The 25,704-nt window shown below is 38.8% G+C and overlaps 3 protein-coding genes and 1 long non-coding RNA gene across 5 annotated transcripts; 1 reads left to right on the forward strand and 3 right to left on the reverse strand.

The window, feature by feature from the left end:
- Positions 1 to 539: 539 nt before the first annotated feature.
- On the forward strand, positions 540 to 7,011 carry LOC103510009 (ATP synthase subunit gamma, mitochondrial). 2 transcript variants are annotated; one of them, XM_008474645.3, is made up of 3 exons: positions 540 to 637; positions 877 to 1,254; positions 1,589 to 2,442. In XM_008474645.3, exons 2-3 carry the CDS (start codon positions 900 to 902, stop codon positions 2,101 to 2,103), a joined length of 870 nt encoding a protein of 289 aa, XP_008472867.1. In that variant the 5' UTR covers positions 540 to 637; positions 877 to 899; the 3' UTR covers positions 2,104 to 2,442. The 2 variants fall into 2 exon arrangements, with proteins under 2 accessions (XP_008472867.1, XP_017299902.1); XM_017444413.2 differs by lacking the exons at positions 540 to 637; positions 1,589 to 2,442 and adding an exon at positions 6,398 to 7,011 and having other exon boundaries at positions 841 to 1,254.
- On the reverse strand, positions 6,661 to 8,002 carry LOC108252490 (elongation factor Tu, mitochondrial-like). The gene is made up of 2 exons (XM_026824198.1): positions 7,963 to 8,002; positions 6,661 to 7,275 (listed from the first exon to the last, which is right to left on the reverse strand). Exons 1-2 carry the CDS (start codon positions 8,000 to 8,002, stop codon positions 7,091 to 7,093), a joined length of 225 nt encoding a protein of 74 aa, XP_026679999.1. The 3' UTR covers positions 6,661 to 7,090.
- A 1,663-nt stretch (positions 8,003 to 9,665) lies between these two features.
- LOC103510023 (purine nucleoside phosphorylase) lies at positions 9,666 to 19,594 on the reverse strand. Its single transcript, XM_026824199.1, has 9 exons — positions 19,471 to 19,594; positions 18,297 to 18,352; positions 17,849 to 18,002; positions 17,208 to 17,248; positions 16,105 to 16,255; positions 15,390 to 15,568; positions 12,401 to 12,576; positions 10,816 to 11,006; positions 9,666 to 10,068 (listed from the first exon to the last, which is right to left on the reverse strand). Exons 1-9 carry the CDS (start codon positions 19,592 to 19,594, stop codon positions 9,845 to 9,847), a joined length of 1,296 nt encoding a protein of 431 aa, XP_026680000.1. The 3' UTR covers positions 9,666 to 9,844.
- On the reverse strand, positions 12,928 to 14,299 carry LOC103510007. Its single transcript, XR_541399.3, has 3 exons — positions 14,192 to 14,299; positions 13,279 to 13,334; positions 12,928 to 12,955 (listed from the first exon to the last, which is right to left on the reverse strand). It is a non-coding gene; the product is annotated as an uncharacterized LOC103510007 (long non-coding RNA).
- Positions 19,595 to 25,704: the final 6,110 nt, after the last annotated feature.

Raw genomic sequence — 25,704 nt, forward strand, 5'->3', positions numbered from 1 at the left:
CTGAAGTAAAATGAAAACCTCAATACACTTTACAGTCCAGATCCTTTAAGAGGGCCTATGAGACCTCACCACCTTTTGCTCCAAAGTTGTCCTCACAAGGCTGAATATATTGAGGAGTTAGGAAGCCTTTATTGAGCAATGTACCAGACGGTCACCCGTCCAAAAACTAACCAGAGTACCAGACACAACGAACCTTCACTTACAAACTTTACCCATTAGCAAACAGAGAAAACACTTCTTATCCTTTAGCCCTGAACACTTTTTTCCATATTGCTTTTAAGCGCCTTTTTCACGTGAAAACCGACATTTTCTGACTTTAAAAACGATTAAACTTGATTCAACATACTCACAGCCCGTAAAAATTATGAGAAACAAAAGAAAATTCAACACTTTAGCGGATTTTTATGGAAAATTCGTTAATTCGTTAATCCCGTTATCAAAATTCAGTTATCACGAACTTTTCGAAATTCGCGGGTGGAATTCGAAAAAGAACATGTGAAGTCCGCGCATGCGCACAAACCAAATTTTGAAAAATAAAGTGGTCTGTGCTCAAAAAGTCAAAATGGAGGAAATATTTTAAATCAGCTGATTTTTGTTGTGGTGTTTTTAGGAAGTGCAACTTTGGATTTTTTCTCAGGTGAGTTCTGAGTTCTTATCTCAAATGTGAATAAATTTGCCGAAATTTCACGGGAAACGGAGATTTTCCGGCTGAATTCAATAGTGTTTAGTTTACTTTTTAGTTTGAAAAGTACAGTATCATCGATACCCTTCGGTTTTCAAATCCGTCATTTCAATCGATTTTCTCAAGTGAGTCCTACATTCGTCCTCTAACCTCTCTCTTCTAACTTGATCCTACTGTTCATTTCTTTTTCGCAGTTGTACTAAAATCTCCAAGAATCATGTTCTCCAAAACTGCACTCCTGGTGCCACAATGCATGCAACAACAGACCAGGAATATGGCCACTCTGAAGGCCATCTCAATCCGATTGAAGTCCGTCAAGAACATCCAAAAGATCACACAGTCAATGAAGATGGTGTCAGCTGCCAAATACACCAGAGCCGAGAGAGAATTGAAAGCCGCAAAACCTATTGGTGCTGGAGCCAGTGCTTTCTACTCGAAAGCTGAAGTCACCACTCCTGAGGGAACTGAGTCACCCAAGGAACTGCTGATTGCTGTAACTTCTGACCGTGGTCTTTGTGGAGCAGTTCACACCTCAGTTGCCCGTTGGATTCGTAATGAACTTCAAACTAAAGGTAGGCTAAATTTAAATACCAAAAGGGTATTTTTTTATCTATAGAAATTATTTGTATTCTTCACTTCATTTACCAAATAAAATGTGGCTATAGATAGGCTTGGGATATCAAAACATCCATTACTAGTTGTGTGATGATAAGCAATTCTAGTCTAGTTCTGTTAACAAAATATGTACATTAGTAATATTAGTATTTGAGTATTTTTACCAGGTACTTGCTTACTTGAGTATTTGTAAAATTACATGCTTTAAGACTTCTAACAGCCAAGACCCTTCAGTTGCTAACTACTAACAGGTTTCAATACATAACTAAACTGCTTTATTCTTTGTTTCAGGTGACAAAGTTTTAGTCATCACCATTGGAGACAAGAGTCGTGCAATTCTCCAACGTCTGTATGGAAACAACATCATTTTGGCTGCCAATGAAGTAGGACGAAGACCTCCCACTTTCCTCGATGCATCCAAGGTTGCTCAGGAAACCAGCAAGTACAACTTCACAAGTGGGAAAATCATTTACAACAAATTCAAGTCTGTTGTGTCATACACCACTTCCGATCTGCCCATCTTCAGTTTAGCATCAGTGACTGCTGCACCTAAGCTGGGTGTTTACGATTCCCTCGATGCTGATGTTATTCAAAGTTACCTCGAGTTCTCAATGGCTGCTATGTTGTACTATGCCATGAAGGAAGGTGCATGCAGTGAGCAGTCATCTAGAATGACATCCATGGACAATGCTTCCAAGAATGCCGGAGAAATGATTGAGAAGCTCACCCTTACATTTAACAGAACCAGACAGGCTGTCATTACCCGAGAGCTGATTGAAATTATCTCTGGAGCTTCAGCTCTCTAAGTTGTTGTGCTTGGGTTCTGATGGAATTCTGAGGCTAATGTTTTCTGTTAAAAGTAGCTAAATATTTAACTAGTAAGAAATGATAGCAATATGGGAAAGATTTTTTTTTTTACAATATCTGAACATCAGCCACCTAGTCTTGCTAAGTGGCAGAGCTGTCCAATAGATGAAATATGTACTGCATTTCCTGTGAATGTTTCGCTATCAATCATTCCTGTCTTAGAGAAAACTGGTCCATACTTGGATCTTCACTTTCTCTGCTAAAAATCATATTGATTTCTTACAAACTCACTGTGGATGTTTTTTAGGCAGTGGCATGTCCCTTTTTCCAAGGGTGCATTGATAAATAGATTTCGAAGTTATAATGAAATCAAATAAAATTCTGTATTTATGTTTCTGATCAAGTTGAGGTTTTTTTTGTTCCTTTATTCCTGTTAACCCTACTCATATGGTAACCCAATTCTTAGTTTAACAAAGATAAAATTCACTGTGTCTGTTGGGAGTATGGAGACTTTAAACCCACATCCTCCTGCTCCTCCTTACTGTGCAAGTGCTTTAGCCATTCTGCTACTGAGCAAGGTATATTCCAGAGTCCTAGAGGAAAATAAAACTCAAATTTAACTAGAAAAAAATTTCAATCACATAGGTATTTGTATTTTCTTCTTTTAGACATGTTTGTTAAATATGTAAAATAAACAACTAAGAACAAATAATAGGAAAAGAAAGGGGAATAGACTAAAAAAAAAAACTACAAGCTTCAAATGCACACCTGTTTGTCAAACCTTCTTAAATAATTCGGACTTCGTCATTACTTAAAGTACACTCGCTTGATGTTTGCAGAAAGGTGACCTGGGCCTTATTTCACGAACGACCGAGCATTCCATACTTCTCAGTTTATACTCCCAGCAAGAGAAAAACATTGTGCCGTTTGTAAATATTTTCTATGGGTATCGTAAACAGTGAGTAGTGCGGAGTCGTTCTTGGAACATGCCACAGTACCAACATCTCCGATTTTACCCAGGACATTCTAAAGAAGAATTTAAACGTTGAATACACCGCGACCGACATGCATAAAACATAGTTAAAGCCCCTAAAAAAACCTTGAATGACCCAAGTCTTAAAGGTGAACAGAGTAAAAGCTAGAGAAGGGAGGTTCCCAATAATATTTTTCTTTTATTGAGTCTTTAAATCACATCAATGAATGGATTAAATTTTGGAAGGTGTCTTAGATCAAAATCCCACAAGCAGGCGATCACCGAGCTATGCGATAGTGAAAACGAAGTTCCGGGAATCGAACCCGGAAACGTAGAATGCAATCCCATGGCTTGAATCTGATAGATTTTCCGAAATCCGTTAGCCAACATAGGTAACCTTCTTCGATAGGCAATCAAAGAAGATAAGCAGCCTGGCTTTTCCTTTTAGGTACACAACATCTCCGATTTTACCCAGGATATTCTAAAGAAGAATTTAAACGTTGAATACACCGCGACCGACATGCATAAAACATAGTTAAAGGGTTAAAGCCCCTAAAACAACCTTGAATGACCCAAGTCTTAAAGGTGAACAGAGTAAAAGCTAGAGAAGGGAGGTTCCCAATAATATTTTTCTTTTATTGAGTTAAATCACATCGATGAATAGATTAAATTTTGGAAGGTGTTTTGGATCAAAATCCCACAAGCAGGCGATCACCGAGCTATGCTATAGTGAAAACGAAGTTCCGGGAATCGAACCCGGAAACGTAGAATGGAATCCCATGGCTTGAATCTGATGGATTTTCAGAAATCCGTTAGCCAACATAGGTGACCTTCTTCGATAGGCAAAGAAGATAAGCAGCCTGGCTTTTCCTTTTAGGTACCTTACATGATCATTAGTAATGTCATTACTAATGATGGAATTCCGGATTTTCTGATTTTTCATCATCATTACTTGGAAATAATGACATTACTAATGATTAAGTAAGGTACCTATTATTTTGTCATTCCAATGTTTTCAAAAGGTCCATTCTGCAAAAACACCTCTAACACGGCCACGAGAAGAAAGATAGAATAGTTCCTTCCTTATACATATTGCTTTCTCTTTTTTTAACCCGATTACATTCCTTTCCTTCCTATAGGATAAGGAAATGAAAATGGCGAATGTGTATCTACTACATATATTCTGGAGGGTTATGCAATGTTGTTCCTTCATCTGTAGTCTGTACAAAACTTGTCTCTCAAGTGACGAACCTGAAACACACCATGAGTAATTAGTAGAGAGAACTGTAACTGCTAAGGTCCTATCGTCCCGAAATCGAAGAGAGAAGAAAGACGGGATAGGAGAAACCCAGCCGTTCCGAGAACGAACATTATCTCCGGATTTTCTGATTTTTCATCATCATTACTTGGAAATAATGACATTACTAATGATTAAGTAAGGTACCTATTATTTTGTCATTCCAAGTTTTCAAAAGGTCCATTCTGCAAAAACACTCTAACACGGCCACTAGAAGAAAAATAGCATAGTTCCTTCCTTATACAGATTGCGTTCTCTTTTTTTAACCCGATTACATTCCTTTCCTTCCTATAGGATAAGGAAATAAAAATGGCGAATGTGTATCTACTACATATGTATATTCTGGAGGGTTATGCAATGTTGTTCCTTCATCTGTACAAAACTTGTCTCTCAAGTGACGAACCTGAAACACACCAAGAGTAATTAATAGAGGGAACTGTAACTGCTAAGGTCCTATCGTCCCGAAATCGGAGAGAGAAGAAAGACGGGATAGAAAGCCAGCCGTTCCGAGAACGAACATTATCCGTTTTGGGGGGGAAGTACTATATAACGTATCTAACTCATTTTTTTGAAAATTGGACTCCCATCTTTTTTCCCGAGGGGTCTTCATTTTCTAAAGGAGTTACTTTGTCAAGCAGTATTAGAACTGGAGAATGAATTAGAATACTTTGTTTTCACAGTATTCAAATTCATTCTCCAGTGCCCTACTTTTTTTTTACTTTAGTATTCTCAAAACTGTGAGATGTCATACCTTGTTGATAAACACAACAATATTTGTCACTCCAATCTGCTTGGCCAGGAGTAAATGTTCCCTCGTCTGAGGCATAGCACCATCAGTGGCCGCTACTACCAGAATTGCTCCGTCCATCTGTGAAGTCCCCGTAATCATGTTCTTAATATAATCAGCATGCCCGGGACAATCTGTGTGCGAGTAGTGGCGATTCTCTGTAGCATATTCCACATGAGCCACGTTGATTGTGATACCTCGAGCTTTCTCTTCTGGAGCATTGTCAATGTCAGCATACTGTTTGACCTTTGCTAGCTTCTTGTCAGCAAGAACTACAAGAATGAAAATACTTGTTTAGACTGCGGGAGTAAAGGGACTTTTCAGTCTCATTCTGGCAGGATAAACAAGGTATATTCTATTCTATTCTATTCTATTTATTTATCATTTATCCTAAGCAGATAATGTTTGATCTTGGAACAGTTGGCCTTCTCCTATCCTGTCCTCCTCTCTTTGATTATGGGATAAAACCCCTGTTGTTACAGTTCCCTCAATTACCTTCCTAGCATTCCCTCCAATGAAAATAGAATTTGATAAGTAATCAAAATAAAGAATAAGAGCTACAATGAGTTAATTTAGAATGAATAGAGTTTGATTCACACCTGGACAAAATTTATCCTAAGCAGATAATGTTTGATCTGGGAACAGTTGGCCTTCTCCTATCCTGTCCTCCTCTCTTTGATTCTGGGATAAAACCCCCTGTTGTTACAGTTCCCTCAATTAAAGTCTCTCCCTCTTCCCTCCTAGCATTCCCTCTATCAAACCTTTAAATAAATTTTAAAAAAGTTATTTTATAGAATTTGATAAGTAATCAAAATAAAGAATAAGAGCTACAATGAGTTAATTTAGAATGAATAGAGTTTGATTCACACCTTTATTTATTTATCATTTATCCTAAGCAGATAATGTTTGATCTTTGAACAGTTGGCCTTCTCCTATCCTGTCCTCCTCTCTTTGATTATGGGATAAAACCTCCTGTTGTTACAGTTCCCTCAGTTAAAGTCTCTCCCTCTTCCCTCCTAGCATTCCCTCTATCAAACCTTGTAGGTACCTACCTACTTGAGTATTTGTTAATATACACTTAAATTACATTCTTTCAGGCAAGCCTTCTTACAGCCAAGGCCCTTTAGTTGTTAATTGCAATAACTGTAAAATTAGGTAGTACATAGGAGCAGTAACCAGTACCTACTGCTAACCAGCTTCAATGAGAAACTAACATACTTCTTTATTTGTTTTCAGGTGACAAAGTTTTAGTCATCACTATTGGAGACAAGAGTCGTGCAATCCTGCAACGTCTGTATGGAAACAACATCATTTTGGCTGCCAATGAAGTAGGAAGAAGACCTCCCACTTTCCTTGATGCATCCAAGGTTGCCCAGGAAACAAGCAAGTACAACTTCACAAGTGGGAAAATCATTTACAACAAATTCAAGTCTGTTGTTTCATACACCACTTCCGATCTGCCCATCTTCAGTTTGGCATCAGTGACTGCTGCACCTAAGTTGGGTGTTTACGATTCTCTTGATGCCGATGTTATTCAAAGTTACCTCGAGTTCTCAATGGCTGCTATGCTGTACTATGCAATGAAGGAAGGTGCATGCAGTGAGCAGTCATCCAGGATGACATCCATGGACAACGCTTCCAAGAATGCCGGAGAAATGATTGAGAAGCTCACCCTTACATTTAACAGAACCAGACAGGCTGTCATTACCCGAGAGCTGATTGAAATTATCTCTGGAGCTTCAGCTCTCTAAGTTCTTGTGCTTGGTTTCTGATGGAATTCTGAGGCTAATGTTTTCTATTAAATGTAGATAAATATTTAACTACTAGTAAGAAATGATAGCAATATGGGAAAGATTTTTTTTTTACAATATCTGATTGAACAGAATCAGTCGCTGGTACTTTTAAGTGGCAGGCTGTCAAATAGATGAATTACAAGGCAGATGAGCTACCAACCAAGCTAACTAGGCTAGCGGGATGGTACAGCCAAATTTTCTTACCTGGTTTAGCCATAATGAGACCTCGGTTTACTTCATCTCGCTTCATTCCCTTGACCAGAGCGCCTAACTGATCTCCTGCCTGGGCCTCATCCAGAATTTTGTGGAACATTTCAATACCTGCACAACAAATAGAGATATTTTTAAAAGAGGTTAGATAGGAGGATGTAACAAAGGAAGTCCCGAAATCGAAGAGAGAAGGAAGACAGGATAGGAGAAAGCCAGCCGTTTCGGGAGCGAATATTAACTGTTCAGTATAGAATCCGGCCCGGGCGGGAATCGAACCCACGGCCTAGCGCTTACAAGGCAGACGCGCTAGCAAACAAACAAGCCTGGCCAACAAATTGAGATTTAATCGTTTGAAGAGCCTGTTCCCATTTGTCAGGAAGACAGGATAGGAGAAAGCCAGCCGTTTCGGGAGCGAATATTAACTGTTCAGTATAGAATCCGGCCCGGGCGGGAATCGAACCCGCGGCCTAGCGCTTACAAGGCAGACGCGCTAGCAAACAAACAAGCCTGGCCAACAAATTGAGATTTAATCGTTTGAAGAGCCTGTTCCCATTTGTCGTGAGGTTCACCCAATTTCTTTCTGAATATCCAGTAGGTAGTGTACTTTAAATCAGACTACTCCCACTACACAAGACACGGTTTTTTCCCGAACGACATAAAATGTCCTTGTAGGAAATGTAAATTAAATGAGAGTGTTCCCACTAGGCACGACACGATTTTTTCCGAACGACAGGTGTGAACGGGCTTTAACGACTATTCTAATTTCCTAATCACATAATAACATTCGGCTAAACTCACCAGTAACGGTAGTCTTGAACTGTCTCCCATAGCCACCCATTTGTCGTGAGGTTCACCCAATTTCTTTCTGAATATCCAGTAGGTAGTGTACTTTAAATCAGACTACTCCCACTACACAAGACAAGGTTTTTTCCCGAACGACATAAAATGTCCTTGTAGGAAATGTACATTAAATGAGAGTGGTCCCACTAGGCACGACACGATTTTTTCCGAACGACAAGTGTGAACGGGCTTTAACGACTATCCTAATTTCCTAATCACATAATAACATTTGGCTAAACTCACCAGTAACGGTAGTCTTGAACTGTCTCCCATAGCCGGTGAACTCGCACTCCATTCCCTTCTTGACAATCCCCCTCTCCAATCGTCCCGTGACAACTGTGCCTCGGCCGGGAATCGAATAGGTATGCTCAACCGGCAGATAGAACGGTTTGTCCAGGTCTCGGACAGGCTGAGGGATGTACGTATCTATCTGGTTCAGTAGCTCCATGATGGCTTTGAGTCCTGAGGAGAAATGAATAATAGCTCACTTTGAAGTATTAAATTTTCACTAAAGGTGTCCACTGAACGACCATCGATCGATGTCGATCCACATCAAATCACAATAAATTTTACTAATTTACATGTCCAGGATAGATGATGTACGTATCTATCTGGTTCAGTAGCTCCATGATGGCTTTGAGTCCTGAGGAGAAATGAATAATAGCTCACTTTGAAGTATTTTCTCTAAAGGTGTCCACTGAACGACCATCGATCGATGTCGATCAACATCAAATCACAATAGATTTTCATCAATAGATGGTCGATCGACGGCTGTCAACTATTTGTGGACACACCTTAAGGATTGAGCCAGTTTACACCTTGGTACAAAAAGTAAAGCAGCCTCAATGGAACCAGAATTCAACTTAATAGGTAGGTAAACTCGAATCAATGTGATGTACGTATCTATCTGGTTCAGTAGCTCCATGATGGCTTTGAGTCCTGAGGAGAAATGAATAATAGCTCACTTTGAAGTATTTTCTTTAAAGGTGTCCACTGAACGACCATCGATCGATGTCGATTCACATCAAATCACAATAGATTTTCATCAATAGATGGTCGATCGACGGCTGTCAACTGTTTGTGGACACACCTTAAGGATTGAGCCAGTTTACACCTTGATACAAAAAGTAAAGCAGCCTCAATGGAACCAGAATTCAACTTAATAGGTAGGTAAACTCGAATCAATGTAAAAACTAACTGTATAGTCTAGGTAGTAAAGTTACCTAAAGGAATTCTTGGGTTTTGGGGGAATATCCCCGCTTAGCGCCTTGAGGTACATTTACCAAAGTTGTGACATAATAACACAAAGAGTTTAATTGGCTCGTCCTGAACAACAGTCAACCATCGTGAGGACTTGTGCTTGTTCTTTTCAAGCAGAGAGAACAGAGAACCCTTTGAAATTATCATCTAGCTAGGCTGGTTAGGATTATTATGTTAAGGCGGTCTCTCCTTGATCACTTGTGTGCCGCGTCCATTTTAGTTTAGGATTATTGCACTGGTTAGGATTGGCTGTTCTCTCTGTTTATAGTCGCACAGGTAGACGCTAGACGCTAGTCTACTCACTGTTTAACGTCCCTACCTAGATAACTAAGACAACGTCTCAGTCAGTCAAGTGCTGGTGCTCTCCAATGTTATGTTAAGGCGGTCTCTCCTTGATCACTTGTGTGCCGCGTCCATTTTAGTTTAGGATTATTGCACTGGTTAGGATTGGCTGTTCTCCCTGTTTATAGTCGCACAGGTAGACGCTAGTCTACTCACTGTTTAACGTCCCTACCTAGATAACTGAGACAACGTCTCAGTCAGTCAAGTGCTGGTGCTCTCCAATATAGGACACTCACACTCAGTCGGTGGAGTTAAGCTGGTGCTCCCCAATATAGGACACGATCCGGGTCACCATGGATTTAATCATGGGGCCGCGGAGTTTCCCGGCCTGGATTACTTCCTCATGGTTAGCCTCGGCGTGGTCGTCATAATCCGTGACGCACTTGTTGGTGATGAGACTGAACGCGGTGACCGTCATGCCGCAGTGATGCGCCGTGATCACCTCGTGCACCGTGCTCATACCTGTGCGCCGTGGAGAAGAACATGAGTGTTGAAAATTAGAAAATTATTTATTTATTTGCATGCTAAGCAGCAAGGCCATGTGTGAGAAAAATAAACACTAGGGGTTGAATTATGATCAAGTCGAAATAAGTCAGCTCCCATGACGTAGTGGTCACTGCGCTTGCCTTACACGCGGGAGACCCGGGTTCGATTCTAGTGATGCGCCGTGATCACCTCGTGCACCGTGCTCATACCTGTGCGCCGTGGAGAAGAACATGAGTGTTGAAAATTAGAAAATTATTTTTATTTAATTATTTATTTACACGCTAAGCAGCAAGGCCATGTGTGAGAAAAATAAACACTAGGGGTTGAATTATGATCAAGTCAAAATAAGTTTTCTTTATATCTTTCGGAATAAGTCAGCTCCCATGACATAGTGGTCACTGCGCTTGCCTTGCACGCGGGAGACCCGGGTTCGATTCCCAGCGGGATCAAAAAAATTGTGTCATACAAATCATTGATTCCATGACTGGCAAATGTAATATAAATGCACATAGCGATCGATGCCAGCATGGTAGGGAAACATTAAGCGCTGCATTATTGAGATTTTTGGAGAATCTTACTATGCTGCAGTGAGCACAAAAGTTGTGATATGATAACACAAAGTAATGGCATTTATTTATTTATTAGCTCACTCTCCAGAGTCAGACTTAGACACTCCTATAGTGAAAGAAGTATTTAAGTGCTTTTAAGTATTTGAGCGCTTACCGACTGCATCGACCCCGCATATCCTGAGCATATTGAGTTCAGCAACAGTCTCAAAGTTAGGACCTCCTATCACAGAGTAGACACCCTCCTTGACAATACTGGACATGTTGAGATCGCGGGCAATATCTAGGGTCGCTGCCCTAAGCTGTTTGTTGTACGCCTTGTTCATGGGCGGAAAACGGGGGCCAAACCTGTCGCAGGAAAATGGAAATGGAATGTCTCATTATATTGAATCAAATTTGTGAATCAAAAGGCAATATCTAGGGTCGCTGCCCTAAGCTGTTTGTTGTACGCCTTGTTCATGGGCGGAAAACGGGGGCCAAACCTGTCGCAGGAAAATGAAAATGGAATGTCTCATTATATTGAATCAAATTTTTTAAGTAAATACGGGGCCCAAACCTGGAGAAGAAAAATGAAAAGGGAATTGGATTCTATGGAAAATTTTAAACAATAGAAGTTTAACGTCGCTGTTTAACGGTTAAGATCTGAATTTAAGGGAGTTTTACCTTCTATTTGGCGACAAGCTACGCGTCCAAAAAAATTCAGTGCTTTTTGTCGCCTACCACCCTAAAACTCGTTTCGCCTGTAAGGGGTCTCAAGCTGTCTCCACACTTCAATTCAATGCGGAAAACGGGGGCCAAACCTGTCGCAGGAAAATGAAAATGGAATGCCTCATTATATTGAATCAAAATTTTTAACACTTTGGCTACCATTTAAGTAAATACGGGGCCCAAACCTGGAGAAGAAAAATGAAAAGGGAATTGGATTCTATGGAAAATTTTGAGTAACAGAAGTTTAACGTCGCTGTTTAACTGTTAAGATCTGAAGTTAAGGGAGTTTTAACTTCTATTTGGCGACAAGCTACGCGCCCAAAAAAATTCAGTGCTTTTTGTCGCCCGCCACCCTAAAACTCGTTTCGCCTGTAAGGGGTCTCAAGCTGTCTCCACACTTCAATTCAACTGCCTCGACAACATAGACTCACCTCTTCACCTTGTCGATCGATCGACGAGGTCGACTATGTGTGGACACAGCTTTACGCCGAAAATATTGACATTAGCATATAACGATATAACCTACCGGTTAGCAGTAAGTTCTAGGAACATAAAACGGTACTAAATAGTACAGGGTCAATTTCGTTTATTGTGTAAAATAAATAAATACATAGACTCACCTCTTCACCTTGTCGATCGATCGACGAGGTCGACTATGTGTGGACACAGCTTTAGGCCGAAAATATTGACATTAGCCTATATGTAACGATATAACCTACCGGTTAGCAGTAAGTCCTAGGAACATAAAACGGTACTAAATAGTACAGGGTCCATTTCGTTTATTGTATAAAATAAATAAATAAACCTACCTGTCTTCATTGACTCCCAGTAGGACATAGACTCACCTCTTCACCTTGTCGATCGATCGACGAGGTCGACTATGTGTGGACACAGCTTTAGGCCGAAAATATTGACATTAGCATATAACGATATAACCTACCGGTTAGCAGTAAATCCTAGTTAGGAACATAAAACGGTACTAAATAGTACAGGGTCCATTTCGTTTATTGTGTAAAATAACTAAATAAACCTACCTGTCTTCATTGACTCCCAGGAGGGGGTTGTTCCCGGCGAATCCCATCAGATTGATATGGTCCTTGATGATCATAATGTCACCCACCTCGTAGTCTGGGTTTAGGCCACCCGCGGCGTTAGTAGCCAGGAGATGGGTGACTCCTACCAGCTTCATTACTCGGATGGGCATGGCACACTGAAATGAAGAAAAAGTGGCGTTAAACTATACTTATAGTCTAATACAATGATTCCCAAACTGGGGACCCTGAAGGCCTTCAAGACCCCCTGAGGGGAGAACTTTTGGCGGCGGAAAAACCAAGAAAAAGTGGCGTTAAACTATACTTATAGTCTAATACAATGATTCCCAAACTGGGGACCCTGAAGGCCTTCAAGACCCCCTGAGGGAAGAACTTTTGGCGGCGGAAAAACGGCCAGAAAAAATGGCCAATATTTCTCACATGTTTTGAGTTTTTCTGCTGACTGTAGCCAATTTTAGGTCATCACTTGCAAACCGTTGACTAAAAATTTATCGATGAGGCAGAAAAGCGTGGAACAAATACATTGAGTTTGTTAATCTGAAAGAGAAAAGAAAAACACAGGTTAGTGATGTGTTGAGAGTACCTAGGTTAAAAAAAGTTAACTACTTGTGTCTTGTTTTATGCTTTTGTTTGTTTGTTGTTCTTTTTGTAGGGATATGGAGATACTGTACTTGATGGAAAACATAAATAGAAAAAAAACTACAGAGTGTTTCATTCAATACTTTTCATTTGTGTGATTTTTAAAACAATCATTGCCCACCTAACCACTCCAAATGCTGCTTTGCTAATTTGGGATGTTCTCTTTCTTACAAATAAAATTAAGAAGATTAAAGTACCCATGTGATCATTGTCAAACTTACACATAATGAGTGGATCTCTCGGCTGAACAGCAAATGTTTGGTGGCTCTTTGAGCAACTGAAAATTTAAACAAAACAAACAATGAATACTTGTAAACTAGCAAGTGGCAATAGCATGTTGGATGCACCAGTTCACAATGGATTACTGAACTTTTAGCAATGTAAAAACTGGTTGATAAATGGATAGGTGACCATCTGAGGCATTCAAATACTGCTGATCTTTCCTGGCCCCTCACAGGCTGGGAGAAGAGGTGGGTACCTTGAGCTGAAAGGAGGGTAACACCCCCAAGTCTAAAAACCTCATCAATAAAACAACAACACTGAGCTATAATCAAGTGAAGAAAATATGTTTCTGACTTTTTTATCACTAGTTTCATACAATAGGAGCCCATTTTATCAGCATTTCTTGGCAAATCTAATTTTAGCTCTGGATTCTAACCTCAAACTTGTCATTGGGATATAGTGGTATTATCCCTACAAAAAATCACCAGGGATTAGATATTCTGCATAAGGAAAACTGATGTTGGACTCTAATTATTCAAATGAGTCCTCTAGTCAGTTGAGATTTCCAATATTTTCTTCATTAGAGGAAGCCGAAAATTGGATTACATCATGGAATGGGCTTTGGAAACACTTTATACCAAGTGAACATTCGCACTAATTAAGAAAAATCACCAGGGATTAGATATTCTGCATAAGGAAAACTGATGTTGGACTCTAATTATTCAAATGAGTCCTCTAGTCAGTTGAGATTTTCAATATTTTCTTCATTAGAGGAAGCCGAAAAATGGATTACATCATGGAATGGGCTTTGGAAACACTTTATACCAAGTGAATATTCGCACTAATTAAGTCAGTTTCTCCCCATCCGAGGTCCTGGAAACCTTGTGGAAAGTAAACTAAGACAGTTCTTACCTGGAAAAACCATTAGTTTTGCCGAAATCCAGGACATTTTCAAGGGAAATCCAACTTTTATTCAAAATTTCTTCACAATCTTCAAAGGGAAAAAAGTTATCACAATTCTTACCTGGAAAAACCATTAGTTTTGCCGAAATCCAGGACATTTTCAAGGGAAATCCAACTTTTATTCAAAATTTCTTCACAATCTCCAAAGGGAAAAAAGTTGGAAAGTAAACTAAGACAGTTCTTACCTGGAAAAACCATTAGTTTTGCCGAAATCCAGGACATTTTCAAGGGAAATCCAACTTTTATTTAAAATTTCTTCACAATCTCCAAAGCGAAAAAAGTTATCACCAAAACTGATTTCGGATTTCGTCTTCTGCGCATGCGTGAGGAGTTTTTCTGCTGACTGTAGCCAATTTTAGGTCATCACTTGCAAACCGTTGACTAAAAATTTATCGATGAGGCAGAAAAGCTCATGCGTGAAAAATCACGGACAGCCGGAGCACAGACTACTTTATCCCAGCTGTGGAGTCACAGACTACTTTATCCTTTAAAGGCCCGTTCTCACTTGTGAGTTTCATCCGATTTTGGTTGGTAGCGCGTGCCTTGTAAGCGCTAGGCCGCGGGTTCGATTCCTGACCGGGGTGGATTTTATCCTGAACGGATAAGGTTCGCTCTCGGAACGGATGGCTTTTTCCTAAGCTCTAGGCCGCGGGTTCGATTCCTGACCGGGGTGGATTTTATCCTATACGGATAAGGTTCGCTCTCGGAACGGATGGCTTTTTCCTATCCTATCTACCTCCTCTCTTCGATTTCGGGACAATAAGACCTTAGCTAGCATTACAGTTCCCTTATGAAACCTCTTTTTTATCATCAGATTTTTTTTCCCCGAATGTCCTGTAGGTAATGTAATTTAAATGAGATCCCCCACGGCGCACAGGTATTCTGAAATTATTTTGAGGATAAAATTCCATACCTCGGCTGGGATTGAACCCACGCCCTCCAGTTTACCAGGCGAGCGTCTTGACTAAACTACATCACCGAGGCAGTTTGGATAGGGGGATACCTAGCAGAAAAGCTTTTTTTCGCCCAGCCCAAAGCAATCACCCTAGTTAGGGCTGATTGAGAGGCTGACGAAAAACGGGCGACCCCGTCTGTACCCGGGAAAAAGCGAAGAAAAAAAAAAAGCTTTTTCCGACAGCCAACTTACTTTCCACAGTGGGTATCCTTCATAATAATGGAATCTGCCCTGCATACACATGATGGGTATGCCATTGATAAGTCCGAATACTAGCTGACCCTTGTGTCCAGGTACTGTGCTTACGGGAAAGTAAGGGATTGTGTCGTAGGGAAATATGTGACGGTCTGTGATACTGTCCGCTATTGTGCCTGGAAAATAATAGTAAAATAAACTGATATTAATATTAACTAATTATTTATTTATTATTAAGGAGCATCACGACATTTCCATGGGATTGAACCTACTTCCTCCTGTTTATCAGGCAAACGGTTCAAATGGTGACGGGCCAACTAATCTTGCCTAGAGGCCACCAAGCTTCCTTGGTGCATCTACACCGCTATAATAACAACGACAACAACATAGGGTGAAATAAGCAAGCAAACAAACAAACATTCCTCCTGTTTATCAGGCAAACGGTTCAAATGGTGACGGCCCAACTAATCTTGCCTAGAGGCCATCAAACCCCCTTGGTGCATCTACACCGCTATAATAACAACGACAACAACATAGGGTGAAATAAGCAAGCAAACAAACAAACAAACAAACAAACAAACAAACAAACAAACAAACATACCTACTCCAGGAGTCCACTCTGCCAACAGGAATTTCGTCAGAAAAGACCGCCATTCCAATGTAATGTAAAATGTATTATAGGATAAGGAAAGGAAGTTATAAAATTACTTACTTAATCCGGATCCGCAAATGATTCCAATTTTGGGCCTGATGGAGATGCTGTCGAGGAGGAACTTGGCAATGGACTGAATGAGCTCATAGGTGTAACTGAAACCAAATAACAGAGATGTTAAATTGATGTCGGCGTTAACGTTTTTGCCAGTCTAGTTAGTTTGGAAGTTTGTCAGCCTACATAGTTAGTTTGGAAGTTTGTCAGCCTACATAGTTGGTTTTGAAGTTTGTCAGCCTACATAGTCAGTTTGGAAGTTTGTCAGCCTACATACTTAGTTTGGAAGTTTGTCAGCCTACATAGTTAGTTTGGAAGTTTGTCAGCCTACGTAGTCAGTTTGGAAGTTTGTCAGCCTACTTACATAGTTAGTTTGGAAGTTTGTCAGCCTACATAGTTAGTTTGGAAACATGCCTAAAAATAAAAAATAAAAACTTTCTAGCCAGCCTAGTTAGCTTAGACTGCTTAGAGGGTAGCATGCCTACATTGTAAGTGCTAGGTAGTGGGTTTTACTCCCGCCCGGGGCAGAGACTTTACACTAAACAAATAAGGTTTGTCTGTGGAACAGCTGGCTTTTTCCTATCCTGTCCTTCTTTCTTTGATTTTAGGGACAGTAAGATATCCATTGTTTCTGTTCCCTCTAATAAAACTCTTAAAACAAAATATAAAAAAAGGATGGTGTACACAATTCGTTTTGCCCAGGATTTCTAACACTCTACATTTTAAAAAAACATTTGAAGGCCCCACGGGAAAAAAGATGGGAGTCCACCTTTTCTCATTTCGAGAAAATCGCGTTTTAAACTTTGAAACGCTATTACTAAATGCTAACACTTGGGATTTTAATTTTTTTTTCGCTAATCGGTGGAAAATATTGTTGAGCATATATCCTATGGTGAATTGAAACACAAGCACTTGTGGGGAAAATTTAATAATTAAAATTGTATTCAAAGGTCAAACAAAAAACATCAATAAAGATGAGAGTCCAGGGGTGAAACTGGACATTCATCTTTTTTGCTGTTAAAACTTATAAAAAATGAAAAAACAAAGTAGGTATGTGGTTTTTCCTACCTTAAGCATTGAATAATATTAAATTATTTTAATAATATTACCACAAACCGCCCGTAGCCGTAGAACTGACTTTTGGCACGCACTAATTACAACTGAAATTAGAACCGACAAGTTAAAACAACAGAGAAAGCTGAAATCACGTGGAAACTGGGATCTTGGACTCTCATCTTTCTTGCTGTGACTCTGCGACATTCATCTTTCTTTCCGTGTGTATGATATTTTCAAATCGTTCTAGCTCTGTACCCTCATTGTTTTTCGCATTTCTGACTTCAAAAATCGATACTTTTGGGGGGGAAGTACTATATAACGTATCTAACTCATTTTTTTTGAAAATTGGACTCCCATCTTTTTTCCCGAGGGGTCTTCAGTTCCGTTCTCCTTCTCTCTCTCTCTCTCTCTCTCTCTCTTTTCCTCTCTCTCTCTCTCTCCCTCCCTCTTTTACTTCTCTTTCTAGTCCTTCTCCTTCTCCTCTTCTTTCCCCTTCTCCTATTCATCTTCCTCCTCTTTTTCTCACACCTTCTCCTCCCTTTTCTCCTACATATTCATGTCTTTTTTTTCCATCTCATTGGATTATGGGATAAAACCCCTGTTGTTACAGTTCCCTCAATTACCTTCCTAGCATTCCCTCCATCAAACCTTTAAATAAATTTTAAAAAAGTTATTAAAGTAAGGACATGCTTACCTTTTGTGATGGCTGCAGTGAGTGTGGTTTTGCCATGATCCACATGTCCAATGGTACCTATGTTACAGTGAGGCTTGTCCCGAGAGTACACTTGCTTCTCGGCGTAGCCTCGTCTGGAATTTATGAGTGGAACAAATACATTGAGTTTGTTAATCTGAAAGAGAAAAGAAAAACACAGGTTAGTGATGTGTTGAGAGTACCTAGGTTAAAAAAAAAGTTAACTACTTGTGTCTTGTTTTATGCTTTTGTTTGTTTGTTGTTCTTTTTGTAGGGATATAGAGATACTGTACTTGATGGAAAACATAAATAGAAAAAAAAACTACAGAGTGTTTCATTCAATACTTTTCCCTAACCACTCCAAATGCTGCTTTGCTAATTTGGGATGTTCTCTTTCTTACAAATAAAATTAAGAAGATTAAAGTACCCATGTGATCATTGTCAAACTTACACATAATGAGTGGATCTCTCGGCTGAACAGCAAATGTTTGGTGGCTCTTTGAGCAACTGAAAATATAAACAAAACATACAATGAATACTTGAAAACTAGCAAGTGGCAATAGCATGTTGGATGCGCCAGTTCACAATGGATTACTGAACTTTTAGCAATGTTTAATGTTAAAACTGGTTGATAAATGGATAGGTGACCATCTGAGGCATTCAAATACTGCTGATCTTTCCTAGCCCCTCTTAGGCTGGGAGAAGAGGTGGGTACCTTGAGCTGAAGGGAGGGTAACACCCCCATGTCTAAAAACCTCATCAGTAAAACAACGACACTGAGCTATATTCAAGTGAACAAAATATTATGTTTCTGACTTTTTTATCACTAGTTTCATACAATAAGAGCCCCTTTTATCAGCATTCCTTTGCAAATCTAATTTTAGCCCTGGATTCTAACCTCAAACTTGTCATTGGGATATAGTGGTATTATCCCTGCAAAAAAGCACCAGGGATTAGATATTCTGCATAAGGAAAACTGATGTTGGACTCTAACTATTCAAATGAGTCCTCTAGTCAGTTGAGATTTCCAATATTTTCTTCATTAGAGGAAGCCGAAAGAAGTAGGATCAAGTTAGAAGAGAGAGGTTAGAGGACGAATGTAGGACTCACTTGGGAATATCGATTGAAATGACGGATTTGAAAACCGAAGGGTATCGACGATACAGTACTTTTCAAACTAAAAAGTAAACTAAACACTATTGAATTTTACACCTTGGTACAAAAAGTAAAGCAGCCTCAATGGAACCAGAATTCAACTTAATAGGTAGGTAAACTCGAATCAATGTATCCTTGACCTGAGGACGGCAGAGGAGGTCGATGTATGATGCTAATACAACAACAACAATAAATTTTCATCAATAGATGGTCGATCGACGGCTGTCAACTGTTTGTGGACACACCTTAAGGATTGAGCCAGATTACACTTAGGTACAAAAAGTAAAGCAGCCTCAATGGAACCAGAATTCAACTTAATAGGAAAAAAAAGTTCCATTTTTAGTTCCAAATTTCATCAAACTGTTTTCACTTTAAACAACACCTAACAGGAAGTCAATATCAACATGACCAACTAAAAAGTACGAAAAATAGGGGGTTCTGAAAAGCTGAAATTATTATCAAAGTCTTACCAATTTCAGGCTCTTTTCCCTCCAGGGCACACAGGGCGGATCCCTTCACAAATGGAACCTCATCCCCCTTCCAGCCCATTTCGGTGAGTAGCTCCCTCATCTCCATTTCTACAAGCTCAGCCATTTCAGCATCAGCTGCATCAATCTGGAAAAGAGGAAGAACAACATAAAATCAATAGGTATTTAAAAGAACGTTTTTGCCAGTCTAGTTAGTTTGGAAGTTTGTCAGCCTACATAGTTAGTTTGGAAGTTTGTCAGCCTACATAGTTAGTTTGGAAGTTTGTCAGCCTACATAGTTAGTTTGGAAACATGCCTAAAAATAAAAAAATAAAAACTTTCTAGCCAGCCTAGTTAGCTTAGACTGCTTAGAGGGTAGCATGCCTACATTGTAGTGGGTTTTACTCCCGCCCGGGGCAGAGACTTTACGCTAAACAAATAAGGTTTATCTGTGGAACAGCTGGCTTTTTCCTATCCTGTCCTTCTTTCTTTGATTTTAGGGACAGTAAGATATCCATTGTTTCTGTTCCCTCTAATAAAACTCTTAAAACAAAATATAAAAAAAGGATGGTGTACACAATTCGTTTTGCCCAGGATTTCTAACACTCTACATTTTAAAAAAACATTTGAAGGCCCCACGGGAAAAAAGATGGGAGTCCACCTTTTCTCATTTCGAGAAAATCGCGTTTTAAACTTTGAAACGCTATTACTAAATGCTAACACTTGGGATTTTAATTTTTTTTTTTTTCGCTAATCGGTGGAAAATATTGTTGAGCATATATCCTATGGTGAATTGAAACACAAGCACTTGTGGGGAAAATTTAATCTATGCTGCAGTGAGCACAAAAGTTGTGATATGATAACACAAAGTAATGGCATTTATTTATTTATTAGCTCACTCTCCAGAGTCAGACCTAGACACTCCTATAGTGATTTATCCCCCTGGCAGAGATGGACATGTAGGTATTTTTAAAATAAGTCAGCTCCCATGGCGTAGTGGTCACTGCGCTCGCCTTGCACGACCCGGGTTCGATTCCCGGCGGGGTCAAGAAATTTGTATCATGCAAATGATTGACTGGCTGTTGCGGGGCCCACTCAGCCTCGTGAGGAAAATGAGTAGCTATGACATATAAATGCGCACAGCGACCGGTGCCAGCATGGTAGGTAAACATTGGATTTTAGGATTATTGAGATATTGGGAAAATTCTACAATGCCGCAGTGAGCACCAAAGTTGTGACATAATAACACAAAGAAACTGCATTTACATTTACGTTTTTAAAATAAAAACAACACCAATTCAAAGAACAATAAAATACAAGTCATACCTATACATGGGTAGGTACATAATTGTATGTATTTCATATTAAATTGGAGACATAATTATAATTCTATCAGAAAATATTGCATATACTCATATCTAGGTAGGTATCATCTACAAATCATAAAATCAATACCTAGAACTATATTCGTTACAAGAAAATTGTCGGAAAAGTGCGAAATCTCTCCTAGAAAATAATAGAAAGTAAAAATAAAAGGAACTTTCATGGTCCACCTTCTCTTTAAACAATAAAATATAAATCTACCTCCTTACAAATCTATATTTAATTATTAATATTTTTTTTTACCCTATAGGTAAATGAGTAAATAATAAAATTATTGATAAAACATACATAATACACGGCCATGCCTTTTCTACAAGTTTGGCCATGCCTCGGGATGAACTAGCGGTATTCCGGAGCGAAGCGACGGAATTCAGCTAGTATGTACATAATTACCTAAATGTACATGTATATTGATGTCGGTTTTATTAGGAGGTAGTTAGGTATAGCTAGGTATCATTTGGTGACTTTGTTATTGTTTTGACTGATAAACTATTAAATATCAAGTTTCGTAACCTATTAGGCAGTTTCCCCGAATATATATATATAAAATAGGTAGGTATACCAGATAATCCCAAAAAGTTCCAAAAAAGAACTTTGGGACGAATCTAATCCTAAAGTTATTTGGACATAAGTAGGTACATTTTAGGTAATTTAAATAGGTAGGTACCTAATAAATTTAAAATTACGCGTATAATTATTAACTGTATATATATATATATAAAATAGGTAGGTATACCAGATAATCCCAAAAAGTTCCAAAAAAGAACTTTGGGACGAATCTAATCCTAAAGTTATTAAAATCATTTTGGACATAAGTAGGTACATTAGGTACTTTAAATAGGTAGGTACCTAATAAATTTAAAATTACGCGTATAATTATTAACTGTATATTCTAGGTAGTAAAGTTACCTAAAGGAATTCTTGGGTTTTGGGGGAATATCCCCGCTTAGCGCCTTGAGGTACATTTATCAGCCATACACCAGGGTGATGGTCTCTAGCCATGTTTAATTGGCTCGTCCTGAACAACAGTCAACCATCGTGAGGACTTGTGCTTGTTCTTTTCAAGCAGAGAGAACAGAGAACCCTTTGAAATTATCATCTAGCTAGGCTGGTTAGGATTATTATGTTAAGGCGGTCTCTCCTTGATCACTTGTGTGCCGCGTCCATTTTAGTTTAGGATTATTGCACTGGTTAGGATATGCTGTTCTCCCTGTTTATAGTCGCATATATTGATGTCGGTTTTATTAGGAGGTAGTTAGGTATAGCTAGGTATCATTTGGTGACTTTGTTATTGTTTTGACTGATAAACTATTATATATCAAGTTTCGTAACCTATTTAGGCAGTTTCCCCGAATTACTACCTATCGATTAATAATCGATTAATCGATTATTTTTTATAATCGATTATTGATAATCGATTATGTGAAATAATCGATTATTCCCAACACTATTCGTACCTAATCTATCTATCTATCTATCTAATAGATATTATTTGAGTAGGTGCCGACCTACCTATCTGGCTTTGGCAGGCAGTAGGGTTCCAGTTTATGATTTAAAATCCTCACGTTATTTCAACAGTAAGAAAAGATATGTTACGGAATCAGACCGGAGAGACATTAAACCCTAGATTTTACCGGGAAATCCAAGTTTTACCCGCTTTCTGGGTTTATCCCAAAACGGATACAAAAATACGTGAAAAGTAAAAATACCTACATTGGTGACATTAAACCCTAGATTTTACCGGGAAATCCAAGTTTTACCCGCTTTCTGGGTTTATCCCAAAACGGATACAAAGATACGTGAAAAGTAAAAATACCTACATTGGTTTTTTCACTGGATTAAATAAAGTTGTTTTAATAAAGTTCCTTTACGTTGAAAACTTGATAAAACACTTCACTGAAGATTTTTATTTGATGTTTTACAAAAGTCAGAAAGGACTTATCCTTAAACTTTAAGTAGTATCTAACAATATTAGCTATTACCTACGTAGCCGATTTATTTTTTATTTCAATTAAATAATGAAGTAAAGAAGTAAATAAAATAAAATTAATTTATTTGTTTAGAATTCTCAAAATGATTGATGGTTCTAATTGTTAGATTGAATTAAATAAACAAAAGTACCTATTTAAAAAATAAATTGGATTCATTGGGTACTGAGGTGAACAGAAAACTATTATCTAATACCTGGCACGTAGCTGCGTAAGAGGGCACGTCATTACTTATTGTTATGAAATTGAGGTCGAAATTTTGTTTGCTTGTTTTTGATTTATTTTTCCCGTCAAGGAAGGAAAACAGATCAACGTACGCCTGGTCAAAAGCTCAGGTTAAGTACCTACGTACCTACTTACCTATGTATTCTATTATCTATTCTATTTATCGTACCCTACACAGAACATCTGATTCTAGGACAACGATTCTCAACCGACGGTACACCTACCCCAGGGGTACGCGAGAAAAAATTGTGTAATGGTGGACAAATTTGTGTAATGGTCCAGAAAAGTACTGAATATTGACCTCAAGGAACTGAAGTACTGAATTTTTTCAAAGGGTACTGAGTCTGTTTAGAACTCAGTAGTAATGGTACACATCAACCTAGGTATGGGTGCCCGGTACTCATTACGATGGTGGCGGGGGTGCGTGAGATTTAAATCCGGGTAGTTAAGGGGTACGAGGGCGAAAAAGGTTGAGAGCCGCTGATCTAAGAGATTTCCCCAAAAACAAACCTTAGGTAATAAGTCCCTCCAGGAGTAAACAAAATGAGTGTAAAAACAACTCTTGTTTACGTAGGTACGCACAGACTTGGGAGTTTCGAAAATCTTTTTGTTTTCAAGGAAACAATTCCATGTATTGGATTCTCTTGGTTCTAGGACCTCACGTCACGCTTATTGGGTTTCTTATCTCCTTAGGTAGCAGGGCCGTACTTAGAATAGTAAAATAGTAGGTATAGGATACAATTTGTTTATCCTGCCAACATACGACTGAAAAGTCCCTTTACTCTCGCAGTCTAAACAAGGTCTTGTATACAGAGCGTTCGAAAAGTCTTGGAACCCCTGAAGATTTTTTGAATGGATAAAGATGAGAAGCTGAAATTTGGGGTAATGTTTTATCTTTTAAAGTGCAATTTTTTGAAGTAGTCGCCAATTATTGGGTTTCTTATCTCCTTAGGTAGCAGGGCCGTACTTAGAATAGTAAAATAGTAGGTATAGGATACAATTTGTTTATCCTGCCAATATACGACTGAAAAGTCCCTTTACTCTCGCAGTCTAAACAAAGTCTTGTATACAGAGCGTTCGAAAAGTCTTGGAACCCTTGAAGATTTTTTGAATGGCTAAAGATGAGAAGCTGAAATTTGGGGTAGTGTTTTATCTTTTAAAGTGAAACTTTTTGAAGTAGTCGCCAAATGTTGGCCGGAACCAGGGTTGGCCCCAGAGAGGTCAACTTTAAAATCTTAAATAGGAACCCCCTGATTGTGATACATCAAATTAAAGATCTTCAAAAACGTAGTACTTTGATACAAGTTTGACCTCGATGCAACATTCAGGGCCGGAGTTATGGCCTATTCAATTTTTAATTTTTCCAGGTTCTTCCTTCCGTCAATAGGGGAAGCACCAAAAATCGAAAATTCATTTTGATGAGTGATTTTTGCTTCAAATAGGTCCCACTAATGATTTATCTTGAAATTCAAACCAAAAATTAATTTTAAATTTCCGGCCCTGATGGCCTCCGGGGTGAAAATGGATGTTTCAAATATTTATTTTTGGGTCTGGATTTCCATGTGAATTATTAGAAGGACCTATTTGAAGCACAAAACACTTATCAAAATGAATTTCCCATTTAGTCGCCAATTGTTGGCCGGAACCAGGGTTGGCCCCAGAGAGGTCAACTTTAAAATCTTAAATAGGAACCCCCTGATTGTGATACATCAAATTAAAGATCTTCAAAAACGTAGTACTTTGATACAAGTTTGACCTCGATGCAACATTCAGGGCCGGAGTTATGGCCTATTCAATTTTTAATTTTTCCAGGTTCTTCCTTCCGTCAATAGGGGAAGCACCAAAAATCGAAAATTCATTTTGATGAGTGATTTTTGCTTCAAATAGGTCCCACTAATGATTTATCTTGAAATTCAAACCAAAAATTAATTTTAAATTTCCGGCCCTGATGGCCTCCGGGGTGAAAATGGATGTTTCAAATATTTATTTTTGGGTCTGGATTTCCATGTGAATTATTAGAAGGACCTATTTGAAGCACAAAACACTTATCAAAATGAATTTCCCATTTTGGGATTTTTTGAAGATCTTTAATTTGATGTATCACAATCAGGAGGTTCCCATTTAAGATTTTAAAGTTGACCCCTCTGAGGCCGACCCTGGTTCCGGCCAACATTTGGCGACTACTTCAAAACGTTGCACTTTAAAAGATAAGACACTACCTCAAATTTCAGCTTCTCATCTTTAGCCTTTCAAAAAATCTTCAGGGGTTCCAAGACTTTTCGAACGCTCTGTATTTGATTGGTACAATAAACTGGTTAAAAAATAATATACAAATAGGAAACACACAAATCACATGCACATAATATAAATGTATTTAGGGGGCCTTTTCAGATCAAGACTGCGGAAGAAAAAAGATTTTTCAGGTCTCTTTCTGGGCAGGATAAAAAGTAAGATTCTATTCTAAGAAGGGAACCCCCCAACCCCCCCAAAAGTCACTTTTGGATCTTCTCCCCCTAGATAAAACCATGAAAACCGGCCTGACAGATCAATAATCTATCTTATCTAGTATCCATTTCCCTATTACGGTCACCCCTGGAATTGTTTTTTCTTTCTCCCTTTTAAACCAAAATATAATTAAAAC

Source organism: Diaphorina citri, unplaced genomic scaffold, assembly GCF_000475195.1.
Source record: "Diaphorina citri unplaced genomic scaffold, Diaci psyllid genome assembly version 1.1 scaffold554, whole genome shotgun sequence".
Taxonomy (NCBI): domain Eukaryota; kingdom Metazoa; phylum Arthropoda; class Insecta; order Hemiptera; family Psyllidae; genus Diaphorina; species Diaphorina citri.

What these genes read in the sequence shown, in the direction of transcription:
- LOC108252490 (XM_026824198.1), bottom strand. Translation starts at nt 8,002, where the DNA reads ATGGGTGGCTATGGGAGACAGTTCAAGACTACCGTTACTG. An exon ending in GTTCAAGACTACCGTTACTG is followed by an intron (nt 7,276 to 7,962) that starts GTGAGTTTAGCC and finishes TTTGTTGTGCAG; the next exon opens with GTATTGAAATGTTCCACAAA.
- LOC103510009 (XM_008474645.3), top strand. Translation starts at nt 900, where the DNA reads ATGTTCTCCAAAACTGCACTCCTGGTGCCACAATGCATGCAACAACAG. An exon ending in TAATGAACTTCAAACTAAAG is followed by an intron (nt 1,255 to 1,588) that starts GTAGGCTAAATT and finishes TCTTTGTTTCAG; the next exon opens with GTGACAAAGTTTTAGTCATC.
- LOC103510023 (XM_026824199.1), bottom strand. Translation starts at nt 19,594, where the DNA reads ATGGCTGAGCTTGTAGAAATGGAGATGAGGGAGCTACTCACCGAAATG. An exon ending in AAGGATACCCACTGTGGAAA is followed by an intron (nt 12,577 to 15,389) that starts GTAAGTTGGCTG and finishes TCTTCATTTCAG; the next exon opens with TGTGCCATGCCCATCCGAGT. An exon ending in ATGCGGGGTCGATGCAGTCG is followed by an intron (nt 10,069 to 10,815) that starts GTAAGCGCTCAA and finishes CACGGCGCACAG; the next exon opens with GTATGAGCACGGTGCACGAG.